This window comes from Bufo gargarizans, chromosome 3 (genome assembly GCF_014858855.1).
Source record: "Bufo gargarizans isolate SCDJY-AF-19 chromosome 3, ASM1485885v1, whole genome shotgun sequence".
NCBI lineage: Eukaryota > Metazoa > Chordata > Amphibia > Anura > Bufonidae > Bufo > Bufo gargarizans.
In genome coordinates, this window is record NC_058082.1 from 515,704,517 (window position 1) to 515,727,497 (window position 22,981).

Below are 22,981 nucleotides of genomic sequence, written 5' to 3' on the forward strand. Positions count from 1 at the left end.
GTGTACTTGTAGATCATTGACAAAATAACAGCATGCAATGACAATCAGCTGCTTCTAAGGCCTACAGAATACTGTTGTATTTTAAAAGAGGGATGGACTCGCAGGATGGGTACTTAATAATGCCACTGTAAAAACCATAATTGAAGCCTCATCTGGAACATGCAGTTCAGTTCTGGGCACCAGTTCATAGAAAAGATGCCCTAGAGCTGGAAAAAAACACAAAGAAGAGCAACTAAACTGATGGATAGATTAAAAGAATTACATTTATTTAGTCTTGAAACAAGACCCCTGGGGGCGAACACGAGTAAGGTAATTTGTATAAGTATATAAATGGTATGTGCAAAAATATGGTAAAAGGCTGTTCCATTAAAATCCCCATTTAACAGACAAAATGGCATTCCTTCCATCTGAAGAAAAAGGTTAGTGACAAACATCTGCCCAGCCCTCTTACAATACATAATTCAGCAGTTTTCTCTATATTCTGACAACTCACTGTCCTGGCATGGGACCTCATATTCACTACACAGCATCAGTGCATCTTACTGGCTTATGAACTCTCTAAATCTCCACCCCATAGACTCTAAGTGGGTAATTTATTAAGACAGGCATTTTAGACGCCGGTCTTAATAAAGCCATTTCACTGGCGGTGGCTTCTACATAACTTCAGCGCATCCAGCGCCGCTTCTAAATGTGAGACAGCTTCCATGCTGGCTTACATTTAGACCATTTTCTACGCCTAAACCAGCTGTAGAAAATGAATGAGACAGGCCTGCCATGCCCACTTTTTTAGACCTGGCGTGAGCAGTGAGAAGTCGCAGATTGTTGCGCAACTAATCATTGTGCCGCCATCTGCACCTGAAATACGTCTAATATAGGCGTATTTTAGTAAAATAAATGACCCCCTAATTTCGGTTAAACCCCTCACGCATTTGCTACAATACACTGGAATTTACTTTCTAATACACTCAGCTGAATTGACCTAGATCACTGAATGTGCTATAATGTGGCTGTAATATGAACACATAAAACCAGCCAGGGCTTGTTACTGATAATGAAAATCCTGATTGTCTATATCTGCACTTGTACACATATAAGCAAAAAAGAAAACACAGAAAATGATATTTTGCATGAATCTTTATAATTCAGATGTTGTGAATTATGTGTGATCTATTTCTTGTTTTACAATATGGGACATGTAACCACGTGGTAATAATCCATTTTCCTTAAAATATAGTCCCTGTGTTTCTCAAAGATTTGATGAAGACTCTGATCTTCCTCACTGGTGTCATAATTGTTTGTGTAAATTCGGACCTGTGAGATGAGGCATAAAGAGGACAATAGACAAAATATTCTAACAGTTGACTTCCATGTCATAAATAAACTATACATTAATAAAATTGGAGATTGTGGTTCAAAAACCTACACTGAATTATAGTCAGTCCTTTCGGGTACAAACACAACATGACCCTTTTGTATCTAGAACCTCCACATTTTTGGAAAACCTGAACTTCACAGATTTTTACAGAGGTTAAAGAAACACTCCTTGTGCCGTGGATCCACAAATTCCCAGTCCTCTCTGAGAATCTGGTGGTCATCTTAGATAAAAGCAGACTACTCTATGCACAGCGTGCTGGGATAATCTGAGACAGTTCGCTCCTGCCTTCAGATGGACCTGCACTGATAACGTCAACGCTGTCTCCATCCTTTCTGTGTCTTCCCCTGCAGATGTTGTGACCAGAATCATTACCAGAGAAAAGTGCTGCAGACTACCTCAATACACAGTCATTGTACAAAAAATAGCAAAGAAAGCACATGGGAATGGAAATCAGTAGATCCATGGCACCAGGAGGCCACCAGGTACATTTACTATACATTACCTACCAATGTGCAGCTTTCAAGTTCAGGAGATTCATAATTGCCTAACAGGGTGTAAGGAGGGGGGGGGGGGGGGGGAACCCTCTCCTCCCCCACCCCACACAACCAATTGCCTTTGGTTGTAAGAGTACCAACCTGTAACTGGACTAAATTGAGACTGCCAGCTCTGTCTACAGAGGAGTCAATTCCTCCAAGCTAACAGAGTGACTGCAATGGTAAGGCAAAAATAGAGTATCACAAGAGTACTTTTCTTTATACTCCAGTGTTGCACAACATATATGCATGAGCACTTTGCATGTTTGTAGCCAAGGTTAGCCGGGTTTCCATAAAAGACAGTGGTGTAGTGCCGACAAGGACCTGTGGAGGCATAGAGCAGTTTTTCCAATGCAAAGTACAGTAACTGTTGCTCCACAAGCTGCGTTTAGGTGGGGCAGGCTGTGGCAGTTAGTGCACATAAGCTAATATCATGCTGTCACTTTGGTACAATCCAAGTTGGTGGGACCTCCAGTAGAGATTGAGGTTCTGGACCCCAAGGGCCACTAAAGAAAGTTGTGCTGTTTAATAAAACAAAATTGTTCAACTGGAAAGTCCTCCAGGGGAACTCCAATTACAAGGGTCATGTTGGCATCTTGGCACATTCAAAAACCAAGCTCCAGTTTTTCACTCCACCATAGATGCCACTAATTTGATCACTACACAGTGTCTTGGAAATTCTCACCTTCATAGTTCTAAGGAAGATCTTGCCTTGCTCACAGGTATGCAACAGTGCTTCCACAAATTTGACATCGAGAAAGGCCCAGACCTTTATATAATGAAGACGATCGCATACAAGGACCAGGTTTAGCAGCTCTTCATCCACCTTTTCATGGCTGTTATTGAACTCCAGAGTCAGTTTCTTTGAGGTGGAAAATAAGGGAAGACAACATTGCAATATTTCACAGATAAAAATCTACATAAAAATCTCACCAACTTTGCAAACACTTATCTAGCAATACCCAGCTTTACAATTTGCACTTATTTCATTTTGTTGAATTTCATGTCTTTTATAGCACTCATTTTCATAAATGCTTTCAAAGTCTTTTAAATGAAGATAATACCTTAGTCACCTTTAGATAAGTTGGTCAATAGCTATACAACATAAAAACATAGTGCTAAGTCATATAATTACCATATATTTTTGTACTATAGGATGCATCCATTAGAATCATAAATGAGGGGAAAAAAAGATTTTTACTGTGCTCCACCACAATGCCAGCCAGATTTGTGACGACATGTTGCCAGACCTAGTGCCCTTACATTTCCTTGAACTCAACAGACAGCAGAGTTGCAGAAAGGCATGGATTAATAGGGGTGACTCTCCCCCTGTAAGGTCATTGCCATAGAGTTCTTGATGCTCCTGATCATAGTAGGGGAAGACCAAGCTAGAGAACCATGAACTGCACTGGTTTTACTTTAAATCATTGTTATCTGCTCACAGATAACACAATGATTCTGTACACACAGAAAAAGTACGGAACGTGCATCTTCCATAACACTTCATGGCTGGGACCTTAGATGCACAACATGGGTCTTCTGATCTGTGCATCTGCTGGCAGCTGCCTGCATGCTGACTATTATGTTGTCTATAAGCATTAGATTAACATGGGCTGGACCTCTAAAATAATAAGTAGATTTCTCTCATATTGATGGCATTTGCTGAAAAAGAAGAATCAGGCATGCTGGATCCCAACATGTCCTTGTTCTCTTTGGAGAGGTGCCTGGCAGCAGCTTATTCTCCTCTCTCCACTATAGAAGATAAGTAAAAAATTCTGATTCCTCAGTGGTTGATACTTTTGAATGGCTGAAGAGATAACTGAAAAGATGATACGATTGCAAGCTCTCATGGCTACTTAGGCCTAGTCATCAGGAGTCTTTTAGGACAGTATCTGAAGATTCACATATTTATACACCAAAGTATATAGGAATAATGAGGTAGATGAGACAAATGATTTAAGGCAGATCAATATGAGTGGAGAAGGAAACAAACATGTTGTAGCAGTAAATAGTTGTAGCAATTTTAGATAAGGATATAGATAAGAAGTGTGAGTTTTCTTGTCTTCTAATAGATATCATGAATGTGATGAATGTGATGAACCTAAAAGGTCACATTCCTTAACCCTGGGTTCACACCTGAGCGTTCAACAAGGAGAAACCAATGCTTCCCTATGGGAATGGTTCTCACCTGGGCGTTTTACAGGGCGTACGATCGTGCTGTAAAACGCCCGACGCTCAAAAAAGTTCTTGAGCTTCTTTGGGGCGTTTTGTCGCGCGTTCCCGTACATAGACTTTCGGGAACGCGCGATTCGCGTTCGCTTGTCTCTGTATGCGCGATTGTAAATGCCGGTACAATCGCGCATACAGAGCGCTCCATCGCGAACGCTCAGGTGTGAACCCAGGGTAAGAGATGTAGAAGGACATAAATCCATGAGACACATTCATTTCTGATCTGAGTATGTGAAAGGTCGTTATGAGTTTGTTTTCCCCGATTCTCCTGTCCTTCTGAGATTTGAAATTCCCTTTAAATAAAAATACTTTCATACCTGTGGCACTTCAGTACATTCTGGCATTTTTAGGGAACTAAAAACTCTTCTAAAGAAATAGGCACAACTAGACAGCAATATTTTTTTTTTTTTATCCAAGTGCAAGAAAGAGAATAGAGAACTGACAGACCCACGCTACTATACAAAACTCAAATCAGACCCGACACAGGAGCTATGGAACTAACTATGCCTCTTTGGGTAAATTTCACGAATGGGTGTATCGCTTACTGCTGGTGGATTTTTCACAGTGGAATTTCCACTAGGGAGAAAATCCACAGCATAAATTGACATGTGCAAATTCAAAATACACACCAAAGGTCAATGTCTGCTAGGGATTTCTTATGCAGCATGCAAATGAGGTTAAATCTCTATTACTGTAAAAGCTGCAGATTTTGCACATGCAATTCTGTTAAGGAAACTTCATGGCACTTTTACGCTACTTATGGTCACACACTTGACAGTTTCCTCAATGTAGTCCTTCTATGAATTTTTTCATGCCTATGAAGAAAAATTCCAGAAATAAGGAAATATCTAGAGCACCAAAAACACTACAAATATGTCACTATGTAAAATGCTTTGCATGTAGACTTTACAGTACTAAGGGGCAGATTTATTAATAGGGTTTTCTGAGATTTTGATACTGATGACCTGAGGATAGGTCATCAGTATCTGGTGGGGGTCAGACACCCGGGGCCCCTGCCAATCAGCTGTTTGAGCAGGCACTGGTGCTCCTGTGAGCTAACTAAGTACAGAGCTGTACATTGAATCGCGCCTGTGCTTGGTATTGCGCTCAGCCCCATTCACTTCTATGGGGTTCAGAACGATACAAAGCACAGCTGCTAAACAATGAATGTACGGCCCTCTGCTTGGTAACCTGCGAGAAAGCTGCGGCACTCACAGGAGAGCCTGTGCTTTCTTAAACAGCTGATCGGTAGGGCCCCGGGTGTCGGACCCCCTGAGGATAAGTTATCAGTATTAAAATCTTGAAAAGCCCTTTAAGACTAGCCACTAGGGATGAGCGAACCCAAACTACAAAGTTTAGGTTCATACCGGACATTGAGGGTTTGGGCACCTGAACCCGAACATGGACTTTGTCACAGAAGTCCTTGGTTGGGTCCGGTGTTCTGATGCTGAATAAAGTTTGTTAAAAGGCTGCAGTGCAGCCAATCAACAAGCTTTTTAGCTGAGGGCACTTTGAAGCCATCACAGTCATGTCTAGTATTGGCATGGCTGTGATTGGCTGGCGCAGCACATGACCCGGCCTGTATAAATGCTGGATCACATGTGGTGCTGCCATTCTGCTCTAACTAGTGTAAGGATAGGACGGAGCTTTAATGAGAGACAGTGTTAGGCAATAAGGCTGTTAATCTGTCTGTTAATTCTATGTGTGACATAAACCCTTTTTTGGGGGTGAGATATACCTCCTTTGCATCCGTGACACGGAAATACAATAGTTAATCTGTCTGTTAATTCTGCGTGTGACCTATAGCCATTTTTTTGGGTGAAATACATCTAATTTACACCCATGGCACAGAAATACAATTGTTCGTCTGTGGAGAGCATTAAATAAGGGATGTGGCCGTGGTCATGGTGATGCTGGTGGTGGTGGTGATTGTTCGTTCTGTTTGCCATTTCACATTGTTTTGGGGCCTCCCCAAATAAAATAAAAGTGAAATTAAAATTTTTTAAAAAAGAACCCACAAAAACAGTTATGGCTACCTCCTCCTCCACCTCTTCTACCTGCACCGCCATGTCCACCACCTCCTCCACTCGGACCGCCACCTCCTGTTTCAAGATTATTATTTGTTATATTGGCAGAGTGGAGGAGTATACTGGCCGCACCTATCCATTGTTATACTCCACCGCAGTTTGTTTGTTCTGCTTGCCATTTCCCAATGTTTTGCGGCCTCTCAAAATAAAAAAAAATAATAAAAAATGTAAAAACTCTAAAACAGTGTTGCTATCTCCTCCTCCACCTCTTCCACCTACACCGCCATCACCAGTCCATCACCTTATCAACCTCTTAATCCATTTGAATCTCCGCCTCCTGGTTCAAGATTATTTTTTTCTATTCTATGTTATTTTAAGTCATTTCCCAATCCACATCTGTTTGCAGGGCAATTGTTCTGTTCTTACCCCCATTCTGTTTCCCTTTGCAGCCCTCTAGCCCTTACTACAACTATTTTACAGCCATTTTACAGCACCAAAGTTCGGGTCCCCATTGACTTCTATGGGGTTCAGGTTCATGTCAGGTTTGGATCAAGGTGGGGTACCCAAACTAAACTTTGAAGTAAAATCAAACATTGAAGTAAAGTTTGGCCAAAGCCGTTGAGCCCGAATATCCACGGTTCCACTCATCCCTACTGGCTACCCATGCCAGGAGCTGGAGTAGATTTCAAGTATATTGTATGCCGGTTTTATATTGCATATCATCGAGCAGCACCTGAGATCACACAATAGGATAGAAATGGCCATTTGTCATGGATTTTAATACGGAAGGATCCTCAAAGAAATATATTATAAAACAGTGCAATATCGCTTGATCTGCACTTTACTTGAAAAACAAAATGACAGTTACACTTTAAAGTGTCACTGTACCTCCACACAATTACATTTAATTTACTAGAGAATGGTGAAACTAGCAAATTTCTATATCTATTCGTTTAAAAACTCTGCCTGTATCCACCCGGGAAAAAAAACTGTAAAATCATAGCCACTAGAGGTCTCACTTCCACCTAACTTGCAGTCCACTGCCTGTTATCAGACAAGATCCTTCCCTAGTAACAGAGACACAGAAGATAACTCACAGGAAATTGGGGTGTGCCAGATCTACTGTAATTGAGCTCCTGAGCCTGATAAAAAAAAAATTCTACACAGCTTTTGACAATTATAGGAGCGTCCTGTGTGTCTGTAAGGCCTCTTTCACACGAACATGTGTTCCCCACGGCCGTGCTGAGAACCGCAAATTGCGGTCCGCAATGCACTTGAACCGACCGTGGCCTAGCTGTATGCGGATCCCAACGATCCCTCCGTTCCACAAAAAGATCGAACAAGTTCTATCTTTTTGCGGAATGGAAGAACGGAACGAAACCCCACAGAAGCACTCTGTAGTGCTTCCGTTCCGTGGTTTCGTTCAAGTGAATGGCTACGCATCCGTGATACGGAATGCAGGTGGCCAGTGCCCCATGTATGGCAGACCCGCTGTATGTGGGCCGCAATACGGCCATGGGGGACACACGGTCGTGTGAAAGAGGCCTAAGTGTGATTTCCCCCTCTTTATCTGTTCTGTGAGCTCCGGAGCTGAAAACAAACATGGTAGGAAGTAAGGAAAATTATGTCACAGCAGTACAGTGCTGGCAGATTTCACAGAAGGGATATGCACTCTGCGTTGGAGTGAAATGCACCTAGCTGTGCAGCTGAAGTGGAATAATATAGCTGAAAGAGACATTAGGGAAGGCCAAAAAAACAGTTCTTTTACAGTTATGATTGTACAGCCATTCTGCAAACTTTTATTTATTTTTTAACTATACTATAAAGGTATGCTTTAAAGTAACATCTAGTGCAGCAGGTTTTTTTAGTTTTTTTTATGGGGGGGGGGGCACAGTGGAAAAAGACATCAAAATGCTTAAGGGTTTCTGTCACCAGAAATACCTAAATTAAACTGGCTGACATTAGCGATGTGCTAATGTCATCTGAACCTAGCTAGCCTATTCCTACTTTTATCTATGCCCCCCTTATTCCAGAAATGTAACTTTTATAATATGCTAATTAGCCTCTAGGAGTAGAGGGGTGTTCCTCCTGCTCCTAGAGGCTCCATTCTCCCATAGCAGACTTCAGTGAATGAGAAGTAACATCTCAGCAGCACCTGGGAGAAAGGGAAAAGAGAGGAAACATTGCAGCCCACGGTGGTGAGAAGTGGCAAGAAAAGGTGGCCTGCCTCAGTGTAGAAGTATTGTTCATATCTGCGTAAGGTCTATCAAGAGCCTGCGTCGCAGGTCCCATCAGGGAGTCTGCGTTGCAGTCAAGGTAGTCCATCAGGCCTTCTTGGTGTTGTGTGATAGATCGGGCACTATGACAGATGCAAACACAGCAAATGATAGACCTCACACAGCAGTTTGTTGTAATGCAGTTTGTCATGATGAGACGGCAGAAGTTAGATCAACATAAAAAATTACGATTGTGAAAAAAAGCTAAGAAATGAACACATATTTTAGGTCCAGTCCAGAAAGTCAATATTAAGCCATTTTCTAATAATAACGAGTTCATATCATACCTTAAGTGTTTGTCTATAGTTTGGCAATAGTTCTACCAGTGTTGGACAAATGTACCAATCAGGGTCATTTGAGTAACTACTTCTGATGCTGAGGTGTCTGATAGGAATCTCAGATAGTAATATTCTTGACAAGTGACTGTAGTGCAGCACTCTATAAATGTAGAAATTAACAGATAGATTCCTGGCTTTCTTTGCGAGTTTTGCCCAGTACATCCCCCAGACAATCTGCTGATGCGGGTTATACATATGACACTTGATGTTAATTGTGAAAAGGCAATGGTTACTGTTTGTGCATAGCACCTGCAGCAATTCATCTGAAACACAGTTGTAATTCAGGGAGATAATCCTGAGATTCTGAAAGGAAGACATAATGTGGCTGAAGGTGTTATGAAGATACACATGGATGTGGGCCGAGAAGAAGTCTTCAATGTCCAATTCAGTCATATTCATCACCTTCCTGGAATAGCTCAAAGAATGAAGGACTTCATGGCCATGTTCACATGACATTTTTGCTCCTCTCAGGTTAAGATATTCCAAGTGTCTTCCTATCTTTTTAAGAAATGTGCACAAAACCCTGACAAAAGCATCTCTTGTTTGGCTCTTCCAAATTAGCCTTTCCAAATCCAGGTATGGAATTGAAAGGCTTTTCAAACGCCGATTGCTTTTACCCAAGGTTGATAATATACTTGTCATGACAATTTGGAACTTCCGTGTGAAGAAAGTATTGTAAGAATTGAGAAACCTGATTTCCAAATTCTCAAGATATCTACCAAACCTCAAGATATACCACTCTGCAGAGCTGTATTCTGTCGCACAGGATGTAATTGATTTCCCTCGAAAGATTATAGTTCGCGACTTCCAAAGTCTGGCCGAGTTCATTACTTGATTCCATTTTTTGCAAACCAAAGAGGTGTTACATCTGTCCTGGTCTCCAAGGTAAAGAAATATGTTCTGCAGACAGATTTCAGGCAAGCGATCCCAAATGCTTTCCAAATCCATGAACCCAAAGAAATATGATGTTTGCAGCCTGTGAATGGTAGGTAGTTAAGGCTGCTGGTTATATGATGGCCTGGATATTCTTTCTTGATAGATCTGTTTAGAAATAATAAAACTAAGATGTACTCCTGTAGACAGAACATTTCTAAAAAGGACAATAATACAATAATCTAACTTTATCTTGCACAGAAAACCTAAAAATTCTACTAAAACTCCAACAAAGAGGATTGTCTCTCGTTTGGAACCTCCATCAATTAACCGGAGTTCTAAATAGCAAGGGAGACATTTATCAAATCAGATGCATTAGTTTTGTGGCTAAAAATGTTTCACGTCATGCCAATTGCAGCTTTTTCTGCGACATTTGGTCAGGTTTTGTGGCATTTGGTGCTCCTCACCACTTTTCACAGTAGTCTATGTTTAAGAGTTAAAACTGATATTAGACCTGGATTATGCCACATTTACTATGTACGACTTGTGTAAAAGTCATAACCATGCCAGGCAACCCCCATTGTACTTTTACACATATACGTGTAAACCACATTGCAATCACACCAAACATATTATTAAGGTGCACCAATTATTACATTTGGCACAGACACACAAAGCGAGAACAAACATAAAAATAAAATAAAAACTGCAAATGACTGCAAAACAGTTGCTGCCACAGGCCCCTAGGATTGATTAGCAGTATTTATTACTGTTTTACCCCATTCATTAAGCTAACCATCTGAGAGGCTTTTCAAAATGTGTCTCTAATCATATTTCATATTACTCAGAATTTATTCAGAAAATGTCCAGAATGGCTCTAAATTACAAATCTGGAGTATGGATGAAATTAAAATATTCAACATATTGTTTCCAATTAAAATTTGTGATTCCCTCAAAAATATTAAGGTTAAATGATTTCAAATTAAGGATAGTAGTTTACCTGTATCTTATCTTCAGATGACACTGCTTGACTACAGCTGCGAGTATGATGATCTGACCTGTCTACTGTTATGATGTCATCAGCTATGATGTCACAATTTCCCAACTGCCACTAAAATCTAGGAGGATCATACTATTTTTTGGTCTACAGTTGTGGCCAAAAGATTCAATACTGTTTTGTTGTTGGTATATGGGCCTGACACAACTTTGACCAAAAATAAGCAAAAAGAGCTTCTAATTTTTATATAGTAGAGTAGTAATGCAATTTACATTTATTCAAGTTTCCAGTGCTTGCATGTGTATTTGCAGTATAATAACATCTCTGCTGATCTCCTATGTTGAAAATCACGGAAAAAATACAAAACATCCTGCACGATATGATAAATATGCAGATGTGCATGGCTACATTTTTTAAAATCACGGAAAATAATGTACTTTGCAAACAAAACATATGGACTAAGCACTCACTCTGATATAATAAAATCTGAGACTCTCAGTCAATATATTTTGATCAAAACAGATCTTTGCCCACCTACCCGAGCCAAGGTGGTCTCAGTCAGGCAGGTCCTATCCCATAGGCGACTTTGATTAGGTGCTAAATGTCTTGTATGACCTCATGGAGGATGCAAAGTATAAAAAAAAATAAAGTGTTAAAATAAAAAAAGGTCGGCTCTATAAACATATCACATGATCCACCCAGTCTGATAAACACCATAAAAAAATAAAAATAAAAACTGTGCCAAAAAAGCCATTTTTGTAATCAAAAAGGTGAATGTCCCACAAAATGGTACTAATAAACCCGTCACCTCATCCCGCAAAAAATGAGCCCCTACATAAGAAAATTGCTAAAAAAAACAAACAAAAAACTATAGCTCTCAGAACATGAACACATTAAAACATAATTTTTTTGTTTCAAAAATGCTATTATGGTGTAAAACTTAAATAAATAGCAAAAAATAGGTATCTCCACGTCCGTAACAACCAGGTCTATAAAAATATCACATGACCTAACCCCTTGGGTGAACACTGTAAAAAAATAAAAAATAAAACAGTGCCAAAAAAAGCCATTTTATAAAGCCATTTTATGTCACATAACATCACATAAAGTACAACACCAAGCGATCAAAAAGGTGTATGTCCCCCAAAATAGTACCAATCAAACTGTCACCTCATCCCACAAAAAAAGAGACCCTAAATAATACAATCGGTCAAAAAATAAAAAAGCTATGGCTCTCAGACTATGGAGACACTAAAACATATTTTTTTTGGTTTAAAAAATGCTATTATTGTGTAAAACTTAAATAAATAAGAAAAAGTATACATGTTAGGTATCTACACGTCTGTAACAATCTGCTCTATAAAAATGTCAAATGAGCTAACCCCTCAGGTTAACGCTGTAAAAGTAAATAAATAAAAAAGTGTGCTAAAACAACCAATTTTTGGGTCACCTTGCCCCATAAAGTGTAATAATGAATGATCAAAAAATCTTATGTACCCAAAAATGGTACCAATAAAAAAGGGCAACTCTTCCTGCAAAAAAATAGCCCCTGATTTCATGCTTGTTAACAAGATACTGAGAGACAATCACTTTAAATATCGTTAGGGGTTCCCAAATTGTTGGCGTCTCCCTACGGAGTAACGGTGACCATTTCATTTGTCGGGGAAGGGTCAGTTATTCAGAAGTGGAACATTGTGCTGGGAGGTGCATCCCCATCACACGTCACCAGACTCTCACCTAAGGAGGTCTCAGAAGATTGGACCTAAAAACACTCGGACTGAGATCCTGCTTAGTTCTGTCATGTTTATTTGCTTTATTGGGTTACAGGTTTGAATATTCAATCCCTTTAGCTTTATGAGCATCTGTCTCTTATATATTATCTGTCCCCATTAGATACAATACATTCTTTCCACCAGTTGTACCGGCGACTTCTGATATTAAGTACTACCATTTGGGTTCTAGTTGTTATTGTTCCATGTTTTATTTTTTACTTTTCTGCATTAAGGCTCTGCCTGTTTTTCTCTATATTTTCACCTAGACACTTCATGGCACTCCTTTGATATGCCGCCATGGTGATCACTTAACAGTCCTTACAAACGTAGTATTGCCTGAAAGAAGTCTAGGTCAACTTATGTTTTGGTCCTCTCTCCTTCCTAAAATATGTGCAGTGAGTAAAAGGTTATTGATAATGGGGGGCGGGATATTAACTCTATTTTAGGGCTCATTCACACGACTGTTGTTTGGGTCCACATCTCAGCCGCATTTTTTGCAGCTCGGAGGCGGACCTATTCACTTCAATGCAGCCGAAAAAAATGCTTACATCTCATTTATCTTCTCACTGATAAATCACCCGCTCAGGGGCATCTCCTATTTTTTTTTTACAATACTCTTAACCTTGCTAACTCAGATCAGAAACTGTCATTCGTGATGAAGTCGGAGAAAGACTTGAATGTCATCCACACACTCGATGATTGGTATTCTGCATTTTTGATAGTAACATGGTAACATAGTATATAAGGCCGAAAAAAGACATCTGCCCTTCCAGTTCGGCCTGTTATCCTGCAAGTCGAAACAGAGGAAGGCAAAAAAAAACATGTGAGGTAGAAGCCAATTTTCCCCACTTTAGGGGGAAAAAAATTCCTCCCTGGATCAACGACCCCTCTCTAGTAGCTATAGCCTGTAATATTATTACACTCCAGATATACATCCAGGCCCCTCTTGAACTCTTTTAGTGAACTCACCATCACCACCTCCCTCATCAAGTTTCTAAAGGGGCCATTCACTGGGAAACAGCTTTTAAAATTATTCTTAGCTGGTATCTCACTTGGGCGCATATAGCTAAACTTTACCCTTCTTACCCTCCCTTATGCTGGAGGAATTGTGGACAGGTTGGCACCTACAAGCATGTTTTGTGGGAATGTCCTATGGTTTCTACCCTTTGGAAAGCTGTGTTTTTGCTTCTAAAGGATATAGTAGGTTTCACAATTCCTATCTCTCCATCAATAGCTATTTATTTTGTTGGTTTGGATGATTTACCGATCGACATACAGACTGTCATGTTATATTGGCAGCTAGAGCAATAATTGCTAAATCCTGGAAGTTCATTGCCCCTTGACAACTAGAGAGTTACTTTCTTTTGTTAAAACTATGAACTGGAAAAATTATTTGCACTTCGTTCTCACTCTTTCACTAATTTCTCACATACATGGGAAATTTGGGTGTAATTTCCTAAACCTTGATCTCACTGACTATATGGTGATGCTCTCCCCTTGATTTTCTCCCATCTTATTTTCCGTGAGGACACCAGTTAATAAGACGCATGAGGCTTATTTTGTTATAGTTTCTATATTTTATTGACATATTACTTATATGAGTATTCACATTTGTATGCTTTTGTATTTCCTTTGTATTCCTGTGTGAATCCATATATCTATAATTTCTTATATATCTGCTTGTTTGCATGTTCTATGATTAATAAAAATTTAAAGCTGGAGATTTTTTTTTCTTTTCACTTCACACATACTTGCTACTTTGTGTTGGTCTATCACATGAAATACATTTACGCTTGTGGGTGTAGCATAAAGTGGAAAAGTTCAAGGGGGTATGAATACTTTTTTCAAGGCGCTGCACTGTCCAGCAATCAATGATAATGTCTGTAAAGCGCTGCAGGATATGTTAGCATTATATAACATTAACTAGAAAAGCTACAATTTCTAGGGAAATTGTGTGAAGTGTTCTTGCCTCCACCAGTAGTCTACAACTGGAGTGGGCGGAGTAACTGGGTGAAGTGGCTTGAGTTACTGTTGTGTGGTTGGAGTGGCTGGAGTAACTGTGGAAAGGTTAGGACTGGGCAGAATAACTTTATGGAGTGGGCAGGGTAACTGTGTGGAGTGTTTGGAGTGAGTAAAGATAGTACATTTACACTAACCAATTGATTGATCAAATTTAAAAAGTGCACATGGCAAGCTTGATAGAGTGAGAAAGTGCATTTCAACTTTTATTTATTTATATAGCACATTTAATTGCAATGTTGTTGCCCAAAGTGCTTCACAGTTACATTAAAACATACATTTATAAAAACATTAGCAGTCGATTTGTGTAGGTGGGCTTGAAAATGAGGGAGTGGTGGCAGTTTAGAAATCATGTCTTGGTTTTTCAGCTCACACTCTAGCTTTTGTCACTCTGCTGGCTGCTCACACACCTGGGTTCCTATAGCAACTCACTCTACTGCAAGGGCAGAGAAGAGAGGTTGAAAACAAACTGCTCCAACTTGATCACTTCACTGGCAGTTGCCATCTTCAAACGGTTGTAGTTTAAAAAATTATAAATCCTACAGCGAAGAGCTTTATATTGTGAGAATCACAAGACCCAGACCTACATTTCGCAGTTTAGAAATTGCCCTTCAAATTTGAGGTGGCTAGAGTGCAGTTTCAATGAATGTCAATGGGCGGCGTGAGTTGCAAACAAATGGTCATATTGTGAAAACTATCCGAACTATCCCTTATTTTTAGTGGCAACGGGGATAGCTGAACGTTTTGATATAAGATTTGTGTAGGTGGGCTTGAAAATGAGGGAGTGTTGGCAGTTTAGATATCATATCCTGATTTTTCAGCACCCACTCTAGTTTTGAACATTCCGCCGTTCATTCCTATGGGACCAATTTCACCACAAAAACGAAGATATTTCATGAACGATTCGGTGAAACGTTCCACAAAGTAATAGCACACCAATCAGGAACAATCCGCACGTTTCGGTATATTACTGTCTATGTAGTGTAAAAACTGTGGAAGGAGTTAGGGTGGTAAATTTGGCTATAATAATAAGAATATATATATGAGATAACAGTAAGTGGTCTTGCCATGCAAGAACACTTAATGTATCCTACTTCCTGTCCTGGCTCTTTAACTTTCGACATTTTTCACAGCAAACAGCCTCACTTAACTTCTCAGCCAGACCATTTCCTCCAAACAGAGAGGAAACAATGGTGGGTGGCTGAATTAAAGCATTAACATTGCACGGATAGGTGTGCATTCACATCACCGTTCAGCTCTCCGTTCTTCTGATCCATCAGAAGAAGAGAGAGAGAGAGAAAAAAAAAACAAGATCCAGTAAAATACGGATCCTGTTGCATCAGTTATGCACAGGATTGCAATTCCTATTATATAACCTTATCTGGCTTTACCCCTTTCCCGAACAGCGCCGTACAGCAGACACAGTGTGCAATCAGCGATAATGCTGATTACAGATATTTGACCACAGAATGTAAAGCAGTTTCCCCGGGAGACCTGTGCTCCCAGGGCCAGAACAGCTTCCCTGCACTAAGATCCTAAGCGTTCGGCTAAAGCTAGAGTGGGGAGGTTTAAGGTCAAACATGTAAATGTCTTGGGATGGCCCAGTCAAAGCCCAGACCTCAATCCAATGGAGAATCTGTGGCTTGACTTGAAGACTGCTGTACACCAACACAACAATTAACCTGAAGAAGTTGGAGCAGTTTTGCCTGAAGAATGGGCCAAAAACAGTCAAGATGTGCTAAGCTAATAGAGACGTACCACAAGCAACTCATCTTTAATTGCAGCCAAAATGGCTCCACAAAGTAATGACTTTCAGGGGGTGAATACTCAAGAAAAAATATTTTGCACCCAAAATATACAGTAATTTATTTTTTTGCACCCGCACAGTGCTAGACATGTTGGGCAACTCAAAGAAGATTGTAAGAAAACAAAACAGGAACACTTTACCTTTTGCACTATTTATCCATATCACTGTAGTCTAGTAATGCTGTTTGATACATATTTGGGGATTACAAACCAATGCCCATCTTCCATAACTCAGGAGTAGGAAGCACTGATTTGTATGCGATGGGGAATGTGGTGAGCTCAGTATATACTTTTCAGTACTTGCAATGTGATGAACTACAGTTTACAACAGTAAAATCATTACTGTATCAGTACTGGACAATCTTCAAAACTCGGAATATCTTCTTTACATCTTCTGTGCTTCTTATATTTAGTGCCATGTACCTAGAATAAATAGAAAATCGCTATTTTTCACATTACATTGAAAAGTAAAAATAATTACTGATACATGCTGTAAAAATCTCCACGCTCAATATACATTTATTACAGATTCTGTCCAACTTGCACTTGAATAATTGCAGCCAAAATGGCTCCACAAAGTAACGACTTTCAGGGGGTGAATACTCAAGAAAAAATATTTTGCACCCAAAATATACAGTAATTTATTTTTTTGCACCCGCACAGTGCTAGACATGTTGGGCAACTCAAAGAAGATTGTAAGAAAACAAAACAGGAACACTTTACCTTTTGCACTATTTATCCATATCACTGTAGTCTAGTAATGCTGTTTACATTTTTTTTTATTGTTCTATAGTATAGCATTTCAGGTAGAGAGGTCTGTTGGCTTTTTCTAATGTATGTATCTTCGTACATAGATATGTGAAAGAACGATGTCAGGACACAAAGCATGCTGTGTATGGGGCTGTATAACTGCAGACTGGTCAGAGTGCCCATGCTGACCTTTGTCCACTGCCCAAAAAAAACACCTTCAATAAAATTAGGATTCAGAATTAGACTACAGAAAAATGGAACAAGGCAGCCTGGTCTGATAAATCAGGGTACATCCTGTAGACAGTAGGTTGTGTGTGCGTCGCTTAGGTCATGTTCACATCCGGCAGAGGAACAGACTGCCAGAGTTTACTGTAACCGGCATAGCCAGATACCACTGTTTATCGTCAGATCCCCAAACACTGTAATGAGATCCGTCCGCTTTCTGGCATATAGGTCGGCTTTCGGCCGGACTAAAAAATAAAAAATCGTTGGCCGGAAACAGTGCTGAGTTCACAAACGCAGATGTGAACCTGGCCTTACCTGTGGAACAGATGGCAACAATAGGCACTATGGAAAGAAAGCAAGTTGACAGAGGCGGTGTGATGCTCTGGACAATATTCTGCTGGAAACCTTGAGCGTCATGCGGTTGTGACACATACCACCTACCTAAATATGGTAAGTTACCATACATAATAAAGATCAAAGTAATGATTGTCTCCAAATTCCACAGATCTTAATCCGTTCATCATGTTCCGCATGTGGGGCAGCTCTCAACATGCAGGACTTGCCACATGTTCTATAAACAGCGGTCACCATTATCTGGCTGTAGCCACTGCATCCTATAAGCTAGGCATACCTTGGCAGTATATGGCCTATGATCCAGAGCTGCTGCAGCATGGAGGGGATCACAGCTCTATTTCGCTCCCTATTGGGGATGACAGTGTATGAACTGAATAGCATAAAAGATGCTACACATAGACACTGGTTGCTTGAGAATAAATAAAAAAAGAAATGGAATCCTTGGAGTGGCAGCTGCAGCCAGATAATCCACTGCTATCGTAAGGTGCCAGATTCCACAGGAACCTTCAGAGCTCGTGTGGAGTGCAAGCCTTAAGGCTCTTTCACACGAGCAGATCCTATGCGTGGAATCCGTTGCATGAAAGAGAGCCAAGCCCCGTTCCAGACAGCAGAGACAAGGAGCATTAACATGATTGATAATGCTCTTTCCTCTCTGACCTTTTTACTACAAAGTCACAGTGACAATTTTATCTCACTGTGACTTTGTAGTAAAAAGATCAAAGCACATTATCAATCATGTTAATGCTCCGTGTCTCTGCTGTCGGGAACGGGGCTTGGCTCTCTTTCATGCAACGATTACCTGCACGGCATCTGCTCGTGTGAAAGAGCCCTTAAAGGGGTTGTCTAACCATTAATATTGAGGACCTATCCTCAGAATAGGTTATCAATATCTGATGGCAGGGTTCCGAAACCCGGACTCGCTCCAGTCACTTGAATGGAGTGAGTACTTGTATTACACTACACTTCTGAGACAATGTGCAGTGTAATGAAGAGGAAGCAGGCTCGCATGAGCACCACCTCCTCTTCAAACAGCTGATCGGTTGGGGTGTTGCGTGTTGGACCCCCGCCGATCAGATGTTGATGACCTATCGTGACAACAGTTTATTAATATTAACAGCTGGGCAACCCCTTTAATGGGTCAGAGGTGTTTTGGTGGCAGGAGGGGGACCTACACAATATTAGGCATGTTGTGTTATTATGGCTGACTGGAGATTTTTTTTTTTCAATATTAAGGTTCGGGGAAAAAATAAAACATTGTTTGAATTTTTTATTTATTTATTTCATTTTACAACTTTTGGCAAAAAACAGAACATCTCTCAGACAAAATAAATATTAAATTGAATGAAATAACTACTAATCAGAAATAATGAGCAAAACAATGAATGATGTTTAATAACTGCAGCTAGGCGTTCTGGGGGCAGCGCTAAGTGACCAAGTCGACACATGCAGATCTGAGGAGGTAGGTCAGCCGGACCTTGAGTCACCTGCCAGGTATGTATCAAACAGAAAGTCTTCTCCGCACTACTTGATAAACTCAATCAAACTTCATTCAAAGTTAAAGTGCATCTGCCTACACATTTTGGAAATGCCGTGAATAAGGACGCTTGTCCAACACATGTAGTCATATGGACATGTCCTAAACTTTTTAATGGATGGAATAAAGCATGATTGATACATATTTGGGGATTACAAACCAATGCCCATCTTCCATAACTCAGGAGTAGGAAGCACTGATTTGTATGCGATGGGGAATGTGGTGAGCTCAGTATATACTTTTCAGTACTTGCAATGTGATGAACTACAGTTTACAACAGTAAAATCATTACTGTATCAGTACTGGACAATCTTCAAAACTCGGAATATCTTCTTTACATCTTCTGTGCTTCTTATATTTAGTGCCATGTACCTAGAATAAATAGAAAATCGCTATTTTTCACATTACATTGAAAAGTAAAAATAATTACTGATACATGCTGTAAAAATCTCCACGCTCAATATACATTTATTACAGATCCTGTCCAACTTGCACTTGAATCATTAAAGAGCATCTATCAGCATGATCAACCCTAATAAACCAGGAATATTGCCCGGTATGGTTGATTTTTCTATAGGGTTAATAGCCGCTGATATATATTTATGCAAGTCACATATTTCTAGCATCAAGGGGCTGTCCATAGCGCTAGGAGCACCGCCAGCATAACACACCCTTGAGCTCTGTACTCCCCCTCCCTTTTGAGTGACAGGACGTGACATCTAATCTAGTCATGTGTTCTCGCGCCAGCACTGAGGCTCAGTTACTTGGTGCTTGCACAGTGGATCTGATGAGCGTTGCTGCTCACAGATGCTCTTTTAACTCCTTCTAATCCTGCAATTTTCCATTTTAATTTTTCACTCCCTGCTTTCCTAGAGCCATACCTTTTTTATTTTTCCATTCACATAGATCCTTGATGGCTAACCTCCGGCACTCCAGCTGTGGCGAAACTACGACTCCCAGCATGCTCCATTTATTTCTATGGAGTTTTGAGAACAGCCAAGCAAGTGTGCATCTTGGGAGTTGTAGTTTTACCACAGCTGGAGTTCTTGAGGTTAGCCATCACAGACGATGGAGGGCTTGTTTATGCAGGGAAAGTTGTATTTTCCAATGGCATTATTTAATATTGCATACGAAGCAGTGGGAAGCTGGAAAATAAAATAATTTTAAATGGCGTGAGAGTGGGAGAAAAAAATAATAAAAAACACAACACTAGGTCAGTACAATTACGGCAATACCATATTTATATAGTTTTTCTTGTGTTTTAATACTCTAAAAAAAAAAAAACTTTGGAATTTTTTTTTTTTCCAACACCATATTTTAACCCTGATAACTTTTTTTTTTATAGTTATGTCTACTGAGCTGTGTGAGGGCTTATTTTGTTTTGTGGGATGATCTGTAGTTTTTATTGATAACATGTGGGTAGGTAAAGTGATGAAAAAATGTTAAATCGCATATTCTCTGTTACACTATTCGCCGTATGGGATAAATATTTTTATATTTCAATAATACAGGCGTTTTCGCACATGGCGATGTCCATGATGTTTATTATTTCATAGTTAATTTGGTCTTTTTTTTTTTTTTTTATAGCATCACCACAACGGCAACACAAGAAGATTGACCCTTGACCTCTGTAGGGGCAGGAAGAAGAGAAAGGTTTAAATACCCCCCCTCCCACCATCAACACCAGTGTTTCCTGTCCCTACAAGAGGACAGGGCGGAGAAAGGTCTCCTTGTGTGCCTCGGGCCGGGGAGATGAAAACAACGTGTACCTTTTACACCATAGTTTACATGGTGCCTCCCTGCCCTCCCGCGGTCTTCGACTAACGCTGGGCAGGTGGAGGATCGGGATTGCTCCGGTGTTATCTGGGGCCTGCTCCCAGGGTGCTGGTCTCCTGCCTGGGCTCTGGTAGTCTTCAGCTGGGTTGCCGGGCGCTATATAAAATTATGTCATTTCTGGCACCGGGATGACATCACCAGAAGTGACTAAAGCGGCGCGCACTGGCCATATGCGTCGGGATCCTGGAGGCCATTTAAAAAATCTCCTTCTCGTCAGCATTCCTGGTAGTAGTGAGTTCGTGGCTCCTCTATCCCTTCCAGGCTGTCTGCACCAGAACATGCTGAGTCTGCTGCGCCGCCCAGCTTTTTCCATTCCTAAAGAAACGCAAAAAAAGCCAAAGAAATCCACAAAATATATTTCTTGTTATAAAAGATTACCAGACGATCATTCGAAAAAACGATGCAGTGATTGCATTGCCAGGATTATATGTGATGAACAACCATCATTAATGGATGAGTTCAGAGCCATGATGCAGAAGGAAATTAAATCTTCTTTTGCGTCTATGTCTGCGTTACACAAAGATACCCCTCTTCAAATTGAGCCTCCACATAAGCGACTGAAAACAGGGGATTCCTGTTCCTCTGAGTCAGATGACTTTGGGGATAGTGCCTCTTTCTTCCAAAGTATGGGAGGAGGAAGACACTGGTGAGGAAGGGGTGACTTTAAAGGGAACCTGTCACCGGGATTTTGTGTATAGAGCTGAGGACATGTGCTAGCGGCCATCTAGCAGCCTATCTGCAATACCCAGTCCCCATAGCTCTGTGTGCTTTTATTGTGGATAAAAAACTATTTGATATATATGTAAATTAACCTGAGATGAGTCCTGTCCCTGACTCATCTTACATACAGGACTCATCTCAGGTTAATTTGCATATGTATCAAATCGTTTTTTATCCACAATAAAAGCACACAGAGCTATGGGGACTGGGTATTGCGGATGTGCTAGCGGCTATCTAGCAGCCCATGTCCTCAGCTCTATACACACAATCCTGGTGACAGGTTCCCTTTAAACTCCGAAACGCGTTTGGTTCAAGACCCCCCCCACCCGATGGATCGGAACATCATCTGCTGAATAACTTGATGCCAAACCAATCCTGAGAATCAAACCTGACGCGCTATCAATAGAAATCACTGCACGATCACAAACCAAACAAACACCAGCGCGGGAGGAGGGTTCGAGCTCGCAAGACACCGGCTCCTCGTTATACCGGCATTAATAAATTGTATGGTTCCTATATATTGAAAGTGCCCAGTATTCTTTATTCAATTCCATTATAAATCTGAAGCTCCTAAACAAGTTAATTTCCTACCGAAAATTTTGCATGGAGACCCTAAATTCCATCATTCCCCTGTTAGAGGACGATTCAGTTATGTGCATGGTAGATTTAAGCAACGCATACTACCATGTCCCAATACATCACAGTTCCCAACAATTCCGGACACTCAAATAGTTAACCAGTCTACCTCGGGACAAGATATCAGATATCTAAAGGAAGATCACAATATTTTTTTTTCCAGAAGGACCTATTCCATCAGAAACTCAATGAGTCTTCTAGGTTTCCTCACCTCCTGCATCCCATCAGTCCAATGGTGTCAGATTCACTTCAGACCTCTTCAAATGTGGATACTTAGAGTATGGGAAAAAACAGGTTTCCTTTCTAGATCACAGAGTTACCATACCTCAAAGAACAAAATATGTCTAGAGCATATGCTGTGAAGATACGAGATGTGCAGCACCTGAAACTACAGATACTGGAAGCCTGTGCTAGCATTTCTCCTGCGGTGTTGCTATCAGTGTGTGAAGAGTGGGAGAAGAGGGTTGCATTGACAATCCAACACAATGGGCAGCACATTGAACACATTTTATAAGTGGTCAGAAACTTGTAAATAACTCATGAAAGAATAAAGTTACGTTAAAACCAAGCACATCATTGTGTCTTCCTATTGAAAAAAAAAAAAAGTTGGATTCAAAATGGCCGACTTCAAAATAGCCGCCATGGTCACCACCCATCTTGAAAAGTTTCCCCCATCACATA

At 40.4% G+C, this 22,981-nt stretch overlaps 1 protein-coding gene across 1 annotated transcript; it reads right to left on the bottom strand.

The window, feature by feature from the left end:
• Positions 1 to 1,179: 1,179 nt before the first annotated feature.
• FBXO39 (F-box protein 39) lies at positions 1,180 to 9,726 on the bottom strand. The gene is made up of 3 exons (XM_044285795.1): positions 8,728 to 9,726; positions 2,594 to 2,770; positions 1,180 to 1,311 (listed from the first exon to the last, which is right to left on the bottom strand). Exons 1-3 carry the CDS (start codon positions 9,724 to 9,726, stop codon positions 1,180 to 1,182), a joined length of 1,308 nt encoding a protein of 435 aa, XP_044141730.1.
• Positions 9,727 to 22,981: the final 13,255 nt, after the last annotated feature.

Excerpts from the sequence above, each read along its gene's own strand:
- FBXO39 (XM_044285795.1), bottom strand. The coding sequence starts at position 9,726 with ATGGATTTGGAAAGCATTTGGGATCGCTTGCCTGAAATCTGTCTGCAG. Across the intron at positions 2,771-8,727 it reads ACTATAGACAAACACTTAAG|AAACTGACTCTGGAGTTCAA; the intron begins GTATGATATGAA and ends TCCACCTCAAAG. Across the intron at positions 1,312-2,593 it reads TCTTCCTTAGAACTATGAAG|GTCCGAATTTACACAAACAA; the intron begins GTGAGAATTTCC and ends CTCATCTCACAG.